The 17,768-nt window shown below is 36.6% G+C and overlaps 1 protein-coding gene across 1 annotated transcript; it reads right to left on the reverse strand.

Annotated features, from left to right (window-relative positions):
- Nucleotides 1-958: 958 nt before the first annotated feature.
- Nucleotides 959-5,170, reverse strand: fam8a1a (family with sequence similarity 8 member A1a). Its single transcript, XM_082185192.1, has 5 exons — nt 4,720-5,170; nt 3,016-3,136; nt 2,264-2,387; nt 1,883-2,022; nt 959-1,805 (listed from the first exon to the last, which is right to left on the reverse strand). Exons 1-5 carry the CDS (start codon nt 5,057-5,059, stop codon nt 1,661-1,663), a joined length of 870 nt encoding a protein of 289 aa, XP_082041318.1. The 5' UTR covers nt 5,060-5,170; the 3' UTR covers nt 959-1,660.
- Between the last annotated feature and the right edge of the window lie 12,598 nt (nt 5,171-17,768).

The raw sequence follows: 17,768 nt of genomic DNA on the forward strand, positions 1-17,768 counted from the left end.
TGATAATGCATATTGAACAAACATCACAAGATGATATAAATTGTATCATCTTGTGATGTTTGTTCAAAGCCTTGCTTATTAGACTTAATAGTACGTGTTTGTGTGTGCATGTTGGTGCGCACATTTGTCCTAGCTAGGACCTGTGTGTCTGTTTTCTTCATTTGCTCCACAAGGTTTGGATTATGAGGAATTACTCCTGGAACTCCAAGACCTCCAGAGAGACCAGAATGGGCAAACAGAAAGAAAAATCAAAACAAAAAGGCTTTATAGTTATGGATATGTATTTCAAAGATCTAAATCATCAGTGAGTCTTACCAGAACAATGCAATTTCACAGTTTCTTGCATGATTGGCACGTGATCATTAGGAAACATTTTCTGCTTGTGAGAATGTGGACTGCCACTATCTATGGAATGTGACTGTGTAATTGAACAATGCCAAAGGACATTGGCTTTGAATTTCAAAGAACTCAGGGTTGTGTTTATGAACAAATATCACCACCTAGTGGTTATCAAGAAGCACTGTTTTAATTCTCTACACTAGTAATCAATATCATCATCATTCCTCAACCTTGTACTTATATGGTTAACTAAAACCAAAACCATTAAAAACCTATCCGTAACTTAAAATAAAATAAATGTTACCTGAAATAAAAATATAAAAAGCTTAAACTTACTTTATTTTAGCTAGTTGCTAGGCAGCATTTCTCATTTTCATTTAATATTTCAATTTTAACTTGATATACTTAAATAAGTAAAATTCAAACTGATATAAACATTTATTAAAACTATGGACATATAAAAAATAAGAAAAATGAATTAAAATGACAACAAAATGACTAAAACTTGCAATTTCAATTAAAACAGAAAACGTAAGGATAAAAAAAATATATAAATAAAAAATATATTAGTATCTCAATGATACTGTGACACGAGAAAGATAATGTATCCCATAGAATATCGTCTTCAAGGATTTTAATAATTTTTTATATATGAATCATGCACAATGATAAATCAAAACAGCTGATGTGTTTGGCATGCCGCATACTGTAAGGGCAGATAATGTGAATTTCAAAATGTAATACTTAATTCTTTACATATAAAAGATCATAACTGAAACACATGACAAATAAAACAGGTTTTTAAGAAACCCTGAGAAATGTTGTGAGGCATATCAGCCACCGACTGAATTTACAACAGGAACGGAACATTCCGGACAGCTGCATGCATGTGTGGAAGGACACGAGCTCAATTCCTTGCCTTTGGTAAGATTAATAACAGACTCGTCTGGGCCATAAAGCTCGAATCTGGGGAGAAGTCATGAAAACCTTGTGGATTAAGCTGGTGTTTAGAGTAAAACATTCCACCCGGATGAAATTTCCAAGCATGTCTACATAAAACATGTGTCTTGAGCTTAATATCACTCATCATTCTTCAACATGAAAAACTGTTTGTTGCAAGATCAGTAACTTCTCTAAGAAAGCAGATATTTCCCAGTGTTGTAAACAATAGCCATGTGATCAGACATTGATACTGGGATCATTAGTGCAAATCTGCAGTACAAACTATTGTGATATATTCAAATAAAATACTGAGAACATCTGTAAGCATTTGATGTTTGACAGGGGCCGTTTTCACATGACTTTGACACAAACAGACCTGTCATCTGGCTCTTCTCCGACGAACCACGATGGTTCCAGCCACAACGTCATAAACAGTTCTGTTGTGCTGGAAAAAGAGTAGCGTGATAAAGATAGGGAACAGGAAGGCGATGGAGAAGTTTTTGTTTAAGGCCCGTACTGTGGACCTGCAAGATGAAAGAAAAAAGTTATTAAATCATTTTAGTTTGTCAGCCCATGCATTATAAATACACGCATAACTCACGCAGATAAGCTGACATTGGATGCCGGTACTACCAAAACCCGATTAGGCTGCACCAGGACTGTCGTGTCACACGTGACGACTCGAAGACCCAGCAGGAACTTTCCTGGCGTGGCACCTCCAGCTCCCCAAATACAGATGATCTGCAGATAAAGACAGAACACAGACTGAAGGAATGTGTGAGCTGTCTAAAACCACACACTCATTCAAATCATTTCTAGACTACAGAGGCTTTGCACCAGATATTAAGGATGGAATTAATAATCATTTAACTTTCTGAAAAAAAACAAAAACAAAGAAAAATGTAAATTAAAAACAGACTGAGAGACAAGGCTTGTAAAACGGAAGACAAATGATGCCAGAAGCTTGCGGAGACTCACTCACTTCATAGACGCACACTAGGACTCTGTATGCTAAAGCCACAACCATCATCTTCTGCAGGTCCTCCAATGATGTGGTCTCATCAATCTCTTCCACGATAAACTGCATCATGAATTTGGAAATATCTCTGTTCAGAAGATCAAAGACATGTGACCTGTCATTATACGACATACGAGTCGGTTATGAAAGATATCTCTTATGCTCACCAAGGCAGCATTTATTTGCTCAAAGATACAGTAAAACAGTAATACTTTTTTTCTATTTTAAAATGTAATTTATTCCTGTGATGGCGAATCTGAATTTTCAGCAGCCATTACTCATTCTAATCATTCTAATATACTGATTTGGTGCACATGAAACATAATTATTATTATCAATGTTTAAACTTCAATAAAAATGTACTTAAAACTCTTTATAGGATTCTTTGACGAACAGAAAGTTCAAAAAACAGCATTTATTTCAAATAATTTTAATGACTTTAATGTCACTTTTTTTCCATTTAATGCATCCTTGCTGAATAAAAATATTCATATTTCTTTAAGAAATCTTACTGACACCAATGTTTTAAGTAGTGCATATCTCTCTATATAATTGATAAACTACTATTTTAAAAATATAACTAAATCTATAACTGTCCAATGATCCAGAAGGATTTTACTAACTTTTATTTTTCTAGTTTTCTACTTTTATTTACTAGTATTTTACTAGTAGTAGTAGTAGTAGTAGTTAGTATTTTGAACAACTTCTCAACTCACTTCATTCCACTGAGATGCATGATCCACAACACTATGGTTGCCTTTACACAGAAGAGAAGGAAGAAATCAACAGTTTCAGCCAGAAATCTACGTAGCGGGGAGGGGATGGTGTACTCTCTACCTGAAAGAAAAAAGATAACGTTAGGACAGAGAGTGCCATCATATAGGCAGACATAAATGTATCAAATAATATGATTTTCACATGAAATTCAACAAACCTCAGTGTGCATTCTCAATGTAGTTTATTTAATTCTTCCACTAACAGATAATATGTGACATGCACTAAGGTTGGTTCTGTGCATTTATGTGTCATTTATATGTGGTGGTGTGAGACTTTTGTACCCAACATCACACACCTTAGTGAAAAGGTGGCACAGAAGCGCTTCAGACGTGGATTTTAAGTGTCTACACAGACTGTTTAATGCTACTTAGAGGTGGCATAAATGCATTTACACAGCTATTTCAACTGCATACTTTGTTACTAGAGGTTGAGGTAGATCGGAGCAGGTATAATTTAATCTGTTTTTATACAACATTCTGTCTTTACACTAAATGTTGAGTAGGCAGGCACAGTGTAGTCTAACAGGGTTAGTTCACCCAAAAATTTAAATTATCCCATCATTTACTCAGCCTCAAGCAATCCTAGGTGTATATGACTTTCTTCTTTCAGACAAACACAATCAGAGTTATATTAAAAAATATCCTGGCTCTTCCCAGTTTTATAATGGGAGTGAATAAAGCCTTAGTTTTCGAAGCTCCAAAAATTGCATCCATCCATCATGAAAGTAATCAACACGGCTCCAGGGGGTTAATAAAGGCCTTTTGAAGCGATGCATTTTTGTAAGAAAAATATCCATATTTATAACTTTATAAACTATAATCACTGGCTTCCGGTAACTGCCGTACACAAGTCTAGTTCTGGCAGAAGAGTGACCTCTGACCCGACGCATGACGTAGGATCTAGTCGTAGCGTAATCTTCGGTGAGAGAACACTGGTAGTGCAAACAAATACGACTGGGCAACAAACTCAAGCTCTTCCAACATTTCTCTTTAAAAATTCTCATTTTACTTTTAATTCGTGACCGGTGTTTTGTTTTGCTTCCACTTTCGTCAGTACGTCATACGTCGGGTCAGAGGTTACTCTTCTGCCGGAACTTGACTCGCGTACGGCCGTTATGGGAAGCCAGTGATTAATTATAATTTATAGGTTATAAATATGAATATTTTTCTAACAAAATGCATTGCTTTGCTTCAGAAGGCCTTTATTAACCCCCTGGAGCCGTGTTTATTACTTTTATGATGGATGGATGTGCTTTTTTGGGCTTTAAAATCTAAGGTACCATTCACTCCCATTATAAAGCTTGGAAGAGCCAGGATATTTTCTAATATAACTCTGATTGTGTTTGGCTGAAAGAAGCAAGTCATATACACCTAGGATGGCTTGAAGGTGGGTAAATTTTTGGGTGAACTAACCCTTTAACTTGACTGTGTAAAACACATTTAAAGTAGCCTACTCAAAACAATATGGAAATGGTTTATATAATGCTAAAAGTTTATCCAGCTGGGGATTATGGAGATATACTATAGCTAGATAAAATGTAAATAGTTCAATTCTTCATTAACGTAAGTTAACGTGTGTTTAATGATGCAACTGATTACTCCGTCTCCTCCGAGCATTGGGTTGACAGCTACAGTAACTGTTACCTGCGGGCTGGGGCTGTGCTGGTCCTCTGTCAGCAGTGCTGGATGTGGCAGTGGCTGCTGGACGGCTGGACGGTGGGCTCGTCTGGTTATACCAGGCGGCGATGTCAGCGGGCGTCGCGGCATATGTAGATGTGGAGCTGCCGGGTGCCTGGCAACCGAACTGAGGCGGAGGAAACAGCGGCGCGGACATCAACACCCAGCTCTGCCAGCTCGCATAGCTACAGTAATAGCGCCACATCCACTGCTGCAGCTGCGCACAGTATTCAGTCGTTGTCATGTTGTCACTGTCATCGGATTTCTGACCGTTTTTGGCCGTTTCTTCCTCACTATCCGCTGTCATGTTGACTCCTTTTGTTAATCTTATTTAGACTTCAACTCACTAAATAGGCTAATCTGCTCAGGCAGCGGCCATGACAACCTCTCATTCGAGCCGGAATATACCACTATGCTTATACATTTGTAGTTGGTGTTTTTCGCTTCAACTGCCTTAGACCGTTTCTGTAATTGTATTTATCATAGCAAAAAGACTTGTCTGCTACAAAAGATACAAACTGTCCAAATATCTCAAAATTAAACTGCACCAACTGTTTGTGCACCCCTGTGATATCCTATAGTGGTGCAGGCTGCAAAGACCATTCATTATGCGATGAACATTACTATACCAGGATGTAAAGAAAGACAGTCACGATTAATCAGACAGTCATGATTAATCTGAAACTTGGTTATTTAAAATATTAATACGGTGATCATATAATTTTAAACTGATTATTTCAATATTTTTATTATATTTATAGTAAAATAATTATTTAGGCCTACATTTATGCATTTGGCTGGCCTTTGTTATCTAAAGTGACTGACATTGCAGTAAGTAAAGTTATAGGCTGCTACATTTTATTTGTTAATGTATTCCTTAGGAATCGGTCACCACACTCTACTGTTTGAGCTTCTGGAATTATGGTAAAATAATTAAGTATAATTACACAATAAAATAATTATTTTCATTTATGCTTGACAATACACATCCAAACCCAATTGTGGATTTACATGTCTGATGAAAACGTCCTATTTTCTCATTTAACTTTTATTATTATTATTAAAAGCACTACAAAAAATTCTGAAACTTTTGGAAAATTAATACAGCAGTATAAATTGCTAAAATAATTGTCTATATTTGTAAGTTGGGTATTTTCAACACTCGCTATACTTATAAACTATTTTTTTTTTTATCTAATTATTTTACAATTATTATCCATGCAGTGTTCATTTCCTCATATTTATTTAGAATATCATGTTAGTATTTTTATAAAATAATTAGTCCATTTAAAATGAACTAAAATTAAAAAAAATTCGTTTGTACATTCATAAAAAAAATTATTTTATTGATAATAAAAAAGTCCTCAAATAGAAGTGAGACTTGTCTAGACTCATCACCACTAGATGGCGACAATGTCATTCATATGATTTTGCAGTTATGGAAGTGAACTGGTCAATTCTCATTAATTCAGATTCTCAAACTTAAAAGTTATTTCATTTTAAAAAGGGGAGCGAGAAAGACAGAGAGGGGATGAATTGTAAACTACTTGCGAGCATAGCTAAATTGAGTTTCTGTGGTTAGTAAGTGTACTGACTAAATGAGATTAATTGTGCTTATTTAGACATCCACATGTCAATGCAAAAGGGTCAAATGTAGACGGCTTCAAAAACTGTCCGCCGGTTTTGTCTTTGGACGCTTGTTATGGTGGCCAGCTGTTAAAAGACCGGGATGTATTTATGTCTGTGTGTTGCTCTCATTCTCTGTTGGTGGTGTATTTGCTGACTGGGCTGCCCTGGGCCTGTGAGTAAGGTCTGGCCGGCCTAGTGACTGTGCTGGTCCCTGAATGGAGGCCCCCAGGCGGAACAGAATCTGCCCATGTGAGGATGATCACCCCTGACAGGATGTGAGGTGACTTGCACAGAAATAATCAGGGGCAAATAAAAGCTGTGTCCAGCAAACGCTGACCTGCATGGAACCTGCCACCGGCTGAGGATTACAAGCGAGGTGTGTGAGCGTGTCAGTCTGCTGTCCATACACAGATAATCACAGTACCTGCACGGTTTAAAACGAAGAACCACGATGGGTTAAAGGATTCCAAATAAAATCACACAGTAAACGCAGAGGAGGACATTTTACACTGGAATTTATTGTGTTATAGCCTACTTGAACTTTGTTACTATTGTGTCAAGAGTTGTGAAGAGCTGTGCAATGTCTGAGGCAATAAGTGACTCAAAACCTTTGCTGAACTCTGTGTCATATAACAGATGATCTGCACAATTAAAAAACATTTAAATGTTAAACACCTGTTTTCCTTCAACATTTCATGGTATATTCAAAGCATTAAAGAGATTCCTGTTCACACAAGGACGATATTGATAATGATAAAAAGAATAGCAGAGTCCACACCACAACTATAAGGATAAGGGCACAGAGAAAAGATCTCTTAGGAAGCTCTCTCAGAACATTTTTTTTTTTTTTTTTCAGTTGATGAAAAATAAAAAAGAATGACAGCCAATCAGAAACCGCAAGACTTTAAAGAGCTCGAGCATTTAAAGCGGCAGACAAAAAAACTGCAGCGCGCTTATAATAAACAAAATCGTTCGTTGCTCTGGACACTATAGTTATCGTTCTTGGTGTGAACGGGACTTGTTACAGCCTGTAGCTCGTACAAGTTAAGAGCTTTGCTGTCCTCACCCTCACACACCCAAAATAAACTGGGGAATCAACTTCCCTGCTTGCAAGAACAGCACAAACCGTCCCAATCTGCTGCAGATTCCAAACTCGCCTCTTTTTGATTAATAATTGGGGTAAAGACAAACTCTGTAGCAGGCTCTGTTTGCATTTGCGGTTTCGCATTTGAGTTAAAAAGGTATTTTGGTTTAAATGAAAGGTTTTTATTAATTCTGTATGGCTTATTGACCTTGAAAACGTGAATGATTTCAAAACTATTTCAAGCTGGACAATTCCTTCATGCAGTCGGTGATACATCTTTTCTTTGCTGACTTGGTTTCTTATGAACTCCTATCTCTGCAAAGTCTCAGGGTTTGAGATTTAAATGCCCTTATTTCAGCGCTTATGTTAAGGGAGTTTAATAAGAAATTGTGGTGACAGTGCAGAAAATCATGTGATGTCAGCCCCCACACCGAGATTTAAACTCAGAGTACATATTATATTGTAACTTAATTCAGAAATGTCTACTAAAATCATTGTATAACGTTTTATTAGGGTAAATGACACTATTATATCCTGATAAACACTTTATTGTTTAATCTAGGTAGGTTATGGAATGCATATAAGCCTTTACAAGCTTAAAACTGTAAAGTTTAAACTGTTTAAAACTGCATGATACATAAGGAATCAAAAATAACATTGGTCATGACATTCTTTGAAGCCTTCACTATTTAATTTTAAATAGTCTAGTAGTGTGAACAATTATTTATTTATTTATTTTAGCTTTGTTCTGTTCTGTTTTTGTTTAAAAGTACAACATTTCCATGTATTTATTAATTTATTTTCTTGTTGTTTTTTCTGTTCTTTTTTGTTTAAAAGTAGGCTACAAAAAATGTTTTTTGTTTGTTTGTTTTTTTTGCTTTTTTATCCTGTTCTGTTTTTTAAAAGTACAAAAAATATATGGCTTGTTTATTTTGTTTTTCTGTTCTGTTTTTGTTTTTGTTTTGTTTTGATGCAAAAATTCCATTTAAAAGTGCATGTAATATGACTCAAAAGTATATCATGACATCTATCAAAAAGAAAAAAAAATAAGGGAAACAAAGCAAGTTCTTTACTGCTTCCGTATACGTCGGCTGCTTACGTATTTTGTTCCTTAACTGAGAACTAAGAGCACACAAATCCCTTTTCATATGATTTGTTGCCATTATTTGACACATAGACCCCATTAAGTTAATTATGTCACATTTCAGAGGTGAGCGCTACTGTGAAGGGCTTGGCGTCATGCGGTCAGAGCTTGTATACCTCCCACCACCTCCCTTTCTGTGGCCCATTCAGAGTACCTCTCAGTCCTATATGTGGCTCTGTCTGTCTGATCACATGAGCCACTTCCCCCTCGGCTTTTCTAGATCAAAAGTTAGCCGTGGGAAAAGCCATAAAGCGTTCCAGAACATCTGACATTTGAAAATGTTTGTTTGCTATACGCTACTTGCAGCTGTGTGCAGACAAAGCCGAAAGACAAGCAGCCATCACTTCAAAGTTGCTTTGTATTCCACATTTAGAGCACTGAGCAACAATGTAATGGGTTAAATTTATCATTCTTGAAATAGCATTGATCTGAAGGTATGACTATAGTGATATATTGGTGATTCTGAGCTGAATTACACCAAATCCTGTTTGGTGTTTCAAATAAATCTCAATCCGTGACGATTCGGGGGTTAAATTTCAAGTACAACCGTAAGTGTTTTGTTTACAAGCAGTGAGAAGAAAGGTTAGTGAATGACTTATAGCTTCCTTTTCCTCTGAGCTATCACAGACCCACGTTATCTCCCCCCTACAGCGTGTGGAAGTACGTGTTTGAAAGTAATTAAAGGGTGTTCACAGAGCTATTGTTCTCTAGACTCTTAAAAATAAAAACACATAGATATATCTCTTTTATATAAACTATACAGGCAAAGTATTATGACGCTCAAACGTCAATTGCTCCTCTCCAACAGGAAAAAAGCACTTTTTCATTGCTTGACATGTATTGAAATTGATCAGCGGAAAACAAGGAGTTGACGGGAAGGTTTGGAGAACTTTGTTCATTCAGAACATAACAGGCATTTCATTGGCATGAGCATAATGGTGAGAGAACCTGGGTGTATTTATAGGGTACTGCCCACAAATTGGGTACAAATTCAAAGCACTAGAGGCACAAATCATATTTTTTGTTTTGTTACTGGATTTGTTAGATAAATTATTACCTAACTTACAATTAACATGGCTCTATGAAAAGTATATTGTTAGGAACACATTAAAGTCCCTTTTGTACAACCTGTCCAACCTGAATAACATGAAAGAATGCAACTATTTTATGAGGAGGCAATTTTGCATGACTTTGTACGATGTGATTCATATAGAATTTTTTTTTTTTTAAATAGAAAAACATAAGCATGAACTTCCAGCCTCATCTAACTGTCAATGGGGCATAACAGATTGTATGAGTGATATCATATCAGTTCACCTAAACATAAAATAGTTATGATTTGCCATGAGAGGTGGGCCTGTCCCACCTCAGAAGACCTCCTTGACTATGGCATATTCAGCTTAATTTATTTTATTGTATTTATTATGTCATTAAAAAAAAAAAAAAAAAAATTTATTTAAAAAATCCATAGAATTGTGGCAATCAGGACATAAGATCTTTCGGACTGTACATAATTTAAATTTCTCAAATTGTACGCACATTTTATTGTTGACTGTATTTGTCAAGCTCAACCATTCATTTTTGGGAACATTATCAAACAACTATTGTTCTTTGATTTATCCGAAATATACTGTCAGGGATCCACCAGATCGGCACACTCCGCCCACTCGATTCACCACACCTGCACCTCATCATTCACTCCCTTTATACAACCCTTCACCTTCTGTTCAGTGTCTGGTTTTGTCTTTACATGGATGCACAAGACTCACTACCTGTTACTTTCCTGATCTACCAACCTGAGATGCTCATCTTCAGTCTGTCTTCTGATCTGCCATCTGCCTTCTCCATTGATCATCTTCATCTGTTCTCCACTCTGGTTTCCACTCCACCTGCAAAGACATTCATATTACTCTTCAGCTAAGTTCTATCTTCATCTCAAGTTTGCATGACCCATACATCTGCTTGTTCCGTGCTTCTGTTCTCAATAAACATTGTTTATTTACTCACCTGTTTGAGTCTTCTCTAAACCTGACATATAGGCTACAGTGTGTTCTAATTATATTTTTATAAATTTTTGCATTTAAGAAAAAAGGAAAAAGTAAACACTTCATAGAAAATAGTTTGACTACCTGACACTTATAGGTAACATTTTCTGAAGAAAAAAAGCCCTCTTTTCACTGACCATGTTTAAAAAAAAATAAAAAAAAAGAAAAAAAAAAAGCTTAATCCTAAAGATTTAAGGCCTATTCTGTACCTTATTTGTGTAACATGCCATATTCACTGCCTTAGGATGGGTTATGGGAATGAGATTTAACTCCCACTTGCACATTCTCTTATCTGAGACAAGTATACTGTGTGTGTTCCTCAAACTATATCTAACAGGAATTCTAAACAGAATTCCAAAGATCTTCCTTTCATTCTTTATCTGGTCCCAAATGGGAAGATTCCGTGTTCCAGAAAATCGGGTATCAAGCACATGTAGTCCTCAAGCTTCCTAGCATTAAAGACCACTGATTTACAAGTGAGTGTTTGCATGCTGGACTGAAATTGGGATGGGGAAGCCTAATGGTTACTTTGATTGTGGATTCAGAATTCAATAGTTAAAAGGTTCGAGGTCACAACTGTGTTCTGTTACCATTGTGCCCTTGAGAAACTCCTCTACAGTTATGTAGGATGAACATCTGTGACTGTTTTGACTGGCCCCTTTTTTTTGATGTTGTACAGAGGCTCCATACTGAGCAGTTCTCTGTATGGGATTACAGATCACATGTCCTCAGTGAATCCAAAGGATGAGGAAGGAAATCAGTTAAAAACACTCATTCATGACTCATCCCACCTTATCAAGGTTAAAGGGAGAGTTTGGACAGTTTGGAGTGTTCTTAAACAAAGCTGACCTCATGTTTAGCAGTCTTAAGTAATTAATACAAAACCAAGAAATATTTCGCTCATAGTCCAAATGCAAATATTGAAACCGAGTGTGTGGTAATATAAAAATGTGGTATATAAAATGATCTGTGATTTAAAATATTGAATAACAGTAATGCATTAAAAGAACAGTGAACAATTTCATAAAAAAAAAAAAAAGATTTGTTTGTTTGTTGGTTGGCTTGTTTATTGGTTGGTTGCACTTTATTTTACAGTATGTGTACTTGCGTGCACTTACAGTGTACTTAAGAAAGTACTAACATAAGGTAACTAAATGGATTAAGGTTAGGTTTCAGGGTTCAGGGTTAGTACTAGTTATAACCCAGTTATTGCAATTAATATAAAAAGTATATAGTATGTACATAAGGAACAGGACTGTAAAATAAAGTTAGTTATTAATTTTTATATTTTATATTAATATTCAATTTGTCTTTTTACTGAAACATGGTCCATTGCAAAACATTATTTTTTTTATTTTTTTCATGGAACACAAAAGCAGATTTGATATACCCATTAATTTTTATTTTATGGAAGCACAGTTCAGACATTGTGTAAAACAAAATATCTAATTTTGTGTTGCACAAAAACAAACAAACACATACAGTTTCAAACAGAAAAAATGAGTGATTTTTTTTTTTTTTGATTATATGTCTCGTAATTACCATATTTGTTCATTTATTTTCGGACTGTAAGATAAAAGATTCCTTGCATTTACAGTCATTTCTCAAGACTGTTAAAGCATGAGGTCAGCTGTGCACTCAAATCTTTCAGCCCAGTTTCTTGCAGGTATGGGTTCTTTGGCCACAGATGTCCCTCCATCAGTGACCATTGCAGCTCTTTGTGTTCTGAGCTGGATTTGGAGTCCAACAGGCTAGTTGCATAGCAACAAGCTTCCCAGAAGCCCCTGCTGACTCAACTGACACATAGCAACCCTGATTCCCACCAGGCAACTGAAGTGAACCCAAAACCCTTTTCAGCAGCTATGTCGACAGATTGATTTGCAAATCAAAGCATTTTACAACATATCAGCTACTGTTGTGAAGGCACGAATTGACCAATTAAAACACAGAGGTCATGGTAGGCCTCAGGAAGATTAACATTGAAAAACTAGGCAATGTTACAAACATGCTAGAAATGCTAACTGACTATTATCGGATAAGCCTGCTGGTCTCTATTGGTTTTATGACCTTCGCTGTCTGTGGAAGAGGTTCTGTTGATGTGTCAATAACAGAGGAAGCTGTTTTATGGCAGTGTGAGGGACTGTATCCGAGGCCGATATGATTGTCCGTTCCAATGTAAGGAAAGTGAGCGGAAGGGTGCGATCGCTCTCCTGCGGTGCAGCTTTCCAGATGTTACTCAAAGGATATGATTTCATTCCTGTAGTGTTATCTGCACAAGCAAAACAGTCTGCAGGTCAACACACGAAGACAGGACCCCTGTGAATCCGACACACAATACTGAGACATCCCGCAAGCGGTGCACACACCCATAATGCAATACACAGATGCTCACAAGATCTGATCCATGCAGTCAATAATGACCAGCTTACTGTACATAACCAAATTAATCAATGTTTTTAAAGTTTAAAGTTTAAATTTATATATATATATATATATATATATATATATATATATATATATATATATATATATATATATATATATATATATACACAGTGGGGAGAACAAGTATTTGATACACTGCAGATTTTGCAGGTTTTCCCACTTACAAAGCATGTAGAAGTCATACTGTAGGTACTCTTCAACTGTGAGTGATGGAATCTAAAACAAAAATCCAGAAAATCACATTGTATGATTTTTAAGTAATTAATTTGTATTTTATTGCATGACATAAGTATTTTATACATCAGAAAAGCAGAGCTTAATATCTGGTACAGAAACCTTTGTTTGTAATTACAGAGATCATACGTTTCCTGTAGTTCTTGACCAGGTTTGCACACACTGCAGCAGGGATTTTGGCCCACTCCTCCATACAGACCTTCTCCAGATCCTTCAGGTTTCGGGGCTGTCGCAGGGCAATACGGACTTTCAGCTCCCTCCAAAGATTTTCTATTGGGTTCAGGTTTGGAGACTGGTTAGGCCATTCCAGGACATTGAGATGCTTCTTACGGAGCCACTCCTTAGTTGCCCTGGCTGTGTGTTTCGGGTCGTTGTCATGCTGGAAGACCCAGCCACGACCCATCTTCAATGCTCTTACTGAGGGAAGGAGGTTGTTGGCCGATCTCGCGATACATGGCCCCATCCATCCTCCCCTCAATACGGTGCAGTCATCCTGTCCCCTTTGCAGGAAAGCATCCCCAAAGAATGATGTTTCCACCTCCATGCTTCATGGTTGGGATGGTGTTCTTGGGGTGAGCGCTTCTTCATCCTTCTTCTTCCTCCAAACACGGCGAGTGGAGTTTAGACCAAAAAGCTCTATTTCGGTCTCATCAGACCACATGACCTTCTCCCATTCCTCCTCTGGATCATCCAGATGGTCATTGTCAAACTTCAGGGGGACCTTGCGTGCGCTGCAGGATTTTAATCCATGACGACGTAGTGTGTATCTAATGGTTTTCTTTGAGACTGTGGTCCCAACTCTCTTCAGGTCATTGACCAGGTCCTGCCGTGTAGTTCTGGGCTGATCCCTCACCTTCCTCATGATCATTGATGCCCCACGAGGTGAGATCTTGCATGGTGCCCCAGACCGAGGGAGATTGACCGTCATCTTGAACTTCTTCCATTTTCTAATAATTGCGCCAACAGTTGTTGCCTTCTCAACAAGCTGCTTGCCTATTGTCCCAGCCTTGTGCAGGTCTACAATTTTATCCCTGATGTCCTTACACAGCTCTCTGGTCTTGGCCATTGTGGAGAGGTTGGAGTCTGTTTGATTGAGTGTGTGGACAGGTCGTTTATACAGGTAATGAGTTCAAACAGATGCAGTTAATACAGGTAATGAGTGGAGAACAGGAGGGCTTCTTAAAGAAAAACTAACAGGTCTGTGAGAGCCGGAATTCTTACTGGTTGGTAAGTGATCAAATACTTATGTCATGCAATAAAATGCAAATTAATTATTTAAAAATCATACAATGTGATTTTCTGGATTTTTGTTTTAGATTCCATCACTCACAGTTGAAGAGTACCTATGATAAAAATTACAGACTTCTACATGCTTTGTAAGTGGTAAAACCTGCAAAATCGGCAGTGTATCAAATACTTGTTCTCCCACTGTATATAGCCTAACTTTACCTGTATATTATTGTAATGCATCCACAATTAAACAAAATTGTCAATTAAAATCGCCATGAAATGGACATTATATACACTAGTCTTTTCTAGTGAAATGAAGTGAAATGGCTTCTCAAGACAGAGAAATTGTTGGGCAGGGATTGGTTTTGTATATCGGGAATTTGTTGGATCGTTGGATTGTTGTGGTTTGCGATTATTGTGACGTCTGAGTGACAGGATGTTCCACCCTCGCGCCAATAAACACGTCATCATCAGAAAAGAGATGTCGCTGCAATATTCCATAAACAAAAATAAGAATTGTCCATTTTGATTTCATGGTGACTTTAAGGTGCGGTCACATTTACCGTTGCTCGGCAAAATTTTGCAGGTGAAATCCAGTGGTTCTAATAATCCACCATTTCGGGAGTTTTGCATGAGTGAGAAAAAGTTTCCCACGCTGATTCCGTTCATGTTCAAGTGAGTCAAGCGAATTCGCCGCCCTGAAAATTAGAAAGCTTCTGGAAAGGGACTTCTGACTTGTTCTTCAGTCATTGCTACATTACTGACAAAAGACATGTACCTTTATGATGTACAAAACAATCGGATGAACATTGTAAAAACATTATAGAAGGTTCATTTTAACACTTAAGTTTTCCGACGTAATTTGAACTACAATCAAAAACTGAGACGCAAAATGGCAGCAGTTGCGTTTGTTCGAGAAACAAGAGTGTGCAAGCAAGCAAAGCCGCTTGAAGGCAAGCCTGCAAGATTAGCAAAAAAAAATTTTGGGATTTCAATGGAGGAGAGGCTTACTACACTGAATAAACTGCTTTTGTGGGAAAACAGCTTATCATATTGGCTAATCTTCAACACGTTTGCCATTATGTGTAGGCTACTTAGGGTTAGGGTTAGAATTAGGTTTGTTGTAGGGTTATTTGCATGTAATTATACATAATTAAAAGTCATTACTTTAGTAACACATGTGACGTGTAACAAGGACACTAAAATAAAATTTTACCCCATGATCGTCTTTCCATAAAAATTAAAAATAAATCAATATTGCATTTTGTCGTCTTAAATGTCTAATATTATAACTTTAACAACTGGGGCAACAGCACTTTCCCTTAATTCTGTAACAACAAACATGAAACCTATTGCTTGTAATCTAACTTCTCTAAGCCTTAGCTCAGTTATGACAACAAACATCTTTTTAAGAAGTAAATCATTCCATATGCTCAGCTCTTCTGATCTCAGCATGGCGATGAGAGGTGCATCAGGCCAAACCCAAATCAAATGAGATAGGAATCACTAGAATTAGAGCATAATAATGTGTCTGAAAATATGTGATCTTCAAACATTCAAAACACATTTCCAGTACCTTCCACCTTTTAAACTTTGTACAGGTTGGGTAATAGGAAAATGCATTGTTTTTATTGAATAGGCTGTACAGAGAGAGCTGGCTCATAACCCACCTGTTTCAGCTGTTTTTGCTGTCAATTACAATCAGTGTATCTCTACACTTTCCTGTCCTGGGAAAGTAGCCACTGGTGGAACATTCTCTGCTCTTTGTGTGGGTCAAAAGGAATGACTCTGGGGACTCGTTGTGTTCCAGTTTCGTTACGCATGCTAAAACTATGTTCAAAAAGGGAAATGTTCGACTAAAAGGAGGAAAGAAATACATATCCTCTGTACCCTTGGACACAGTCCACTGTTACAGTAACTCTCTTGTTGTCTTCATCCAACTGAGGTGAAGGGTTAAAAAAGACATGGGAACGCAAGAACCATCTGGACCTACATATATAGTTTAATGAAGATAAATCACATCAGTCCATAAGGACGGTAACTTTCATTTTTAGTGAAGAATGTCTCAGACAGAAGCTATAAATAGTAAATGACTTTATCACAAAGATTTGATATGTGGAAATAATGTACATTATGAACAGCAAGGAGCATTTTTACTGGAAAATAAGATTGTAATAGTTCAATAGGCAAAATTTCAAATCACTAGCCCTTTTTATTCAGAAGTACAGTACAGTTAAATATCACTTATTAATATCCAGATATTCCCATACATAAACATGATCTGAACATCATGTCACGAAGCAAGACTCAACTGTGTAAAGCTAAAAGAGTGTTAACTTGTAAATATTATGATGTTTTAAAATGGAATTATTCAATTTAATTTTAAATGCTGTGAGAAAATACATTCTTTGTTTCTCCTTAAAGGGATAGTTCACCCAAAAAAGAACATTTTGTCATCACTTACTCACCCTCAAGTTGTTCCAAACCTGTTCTGTTGAACACAAAAGAAGAAAATTGGTAACCAGACAATTAATGGCACCTTTCTTTTGTAAAGAAAGAAACTCATAGAGGTTTGGAACAACTTGAGGGTGAGTCGTGTTACAGAAAACGGAAACGGTAAGTTAATAACTAATGATCGTTGCGACGGAAGTGAATCAATCAAATTAACTTTAGCTGGAAAATAACTTTATTCAAGAACTGCTATAAAGCCAAAACAATCTCTGTTACTTTAAACTATCCTTGTATCTCTGTAAAGCCGCTTTGGAACAATCATTGTTAACAGGGCTATATAAATGAAGATGACTTGACTTGAGTAAATGATGACAACAGTTTAATTTTTGGGTGAACTATCCTTTTAAGGAGGGTTTTGTCAATTTTAGATCATGAATAATTTAATAATTAAAACTATTAAACACTTTAACACATTTTCTGAGATGTTAACCTATATGTAAGGGTTTCAAAAGATGGAAGACTAGAAGAATAGGGAAGTTAAAGTAAAAGTGGTTAATTTAAGGATTTTTTTGGGATATATGGATGTGAAACAGATATGTAGTTTTTGACAGTTAAAAAAAACTCATAATGTAATTAGTGAGATAATCCTTATAATTATAGTAGATCATCCTTACAATATAATTGCATAATCCTTGATTCTCATGAGAAAACATCTCTCACGCCTTGTATTATGCGAAATCTTTCAAAGTATGCA

Source organism: Leuciscus leuciscus, assembly GCF_965113295.1.
Source record: "Leuciscus leuciscus genome assembly, chromosome: 12".
In the NCBI taxonomy this organism is placed as follows: Eukaryota; Metazoa; Chordata; class Actinopteri; order Cypriniformes; family Leuciscidae; genus Leuciscus; species Leuciscus leuciscus.

Coding starts and splice junctions, on each gene's coding strand:
- fam8a1a (XM_082185192.1), bottom strand. CDS start 5,059: ATGACAGCGGATAGTGAGGAAGAAACGGCCAAAAACGGTCAGAAATCC. Junction 3,137..4,719: donor AGCACAGCCCCAGCCCGCAG/GTAACAGTTACT, acceptor TTTTTCTTTCAG/GTAGAGAGTACACCATCCCC. Junction 2,388..3,015: donor ATGCATCTCAGTGGAATGAA/GTGAGTTGAGAA, acceptor TCTTCTGAACAG/AGATATTTCCAAATTCATGA.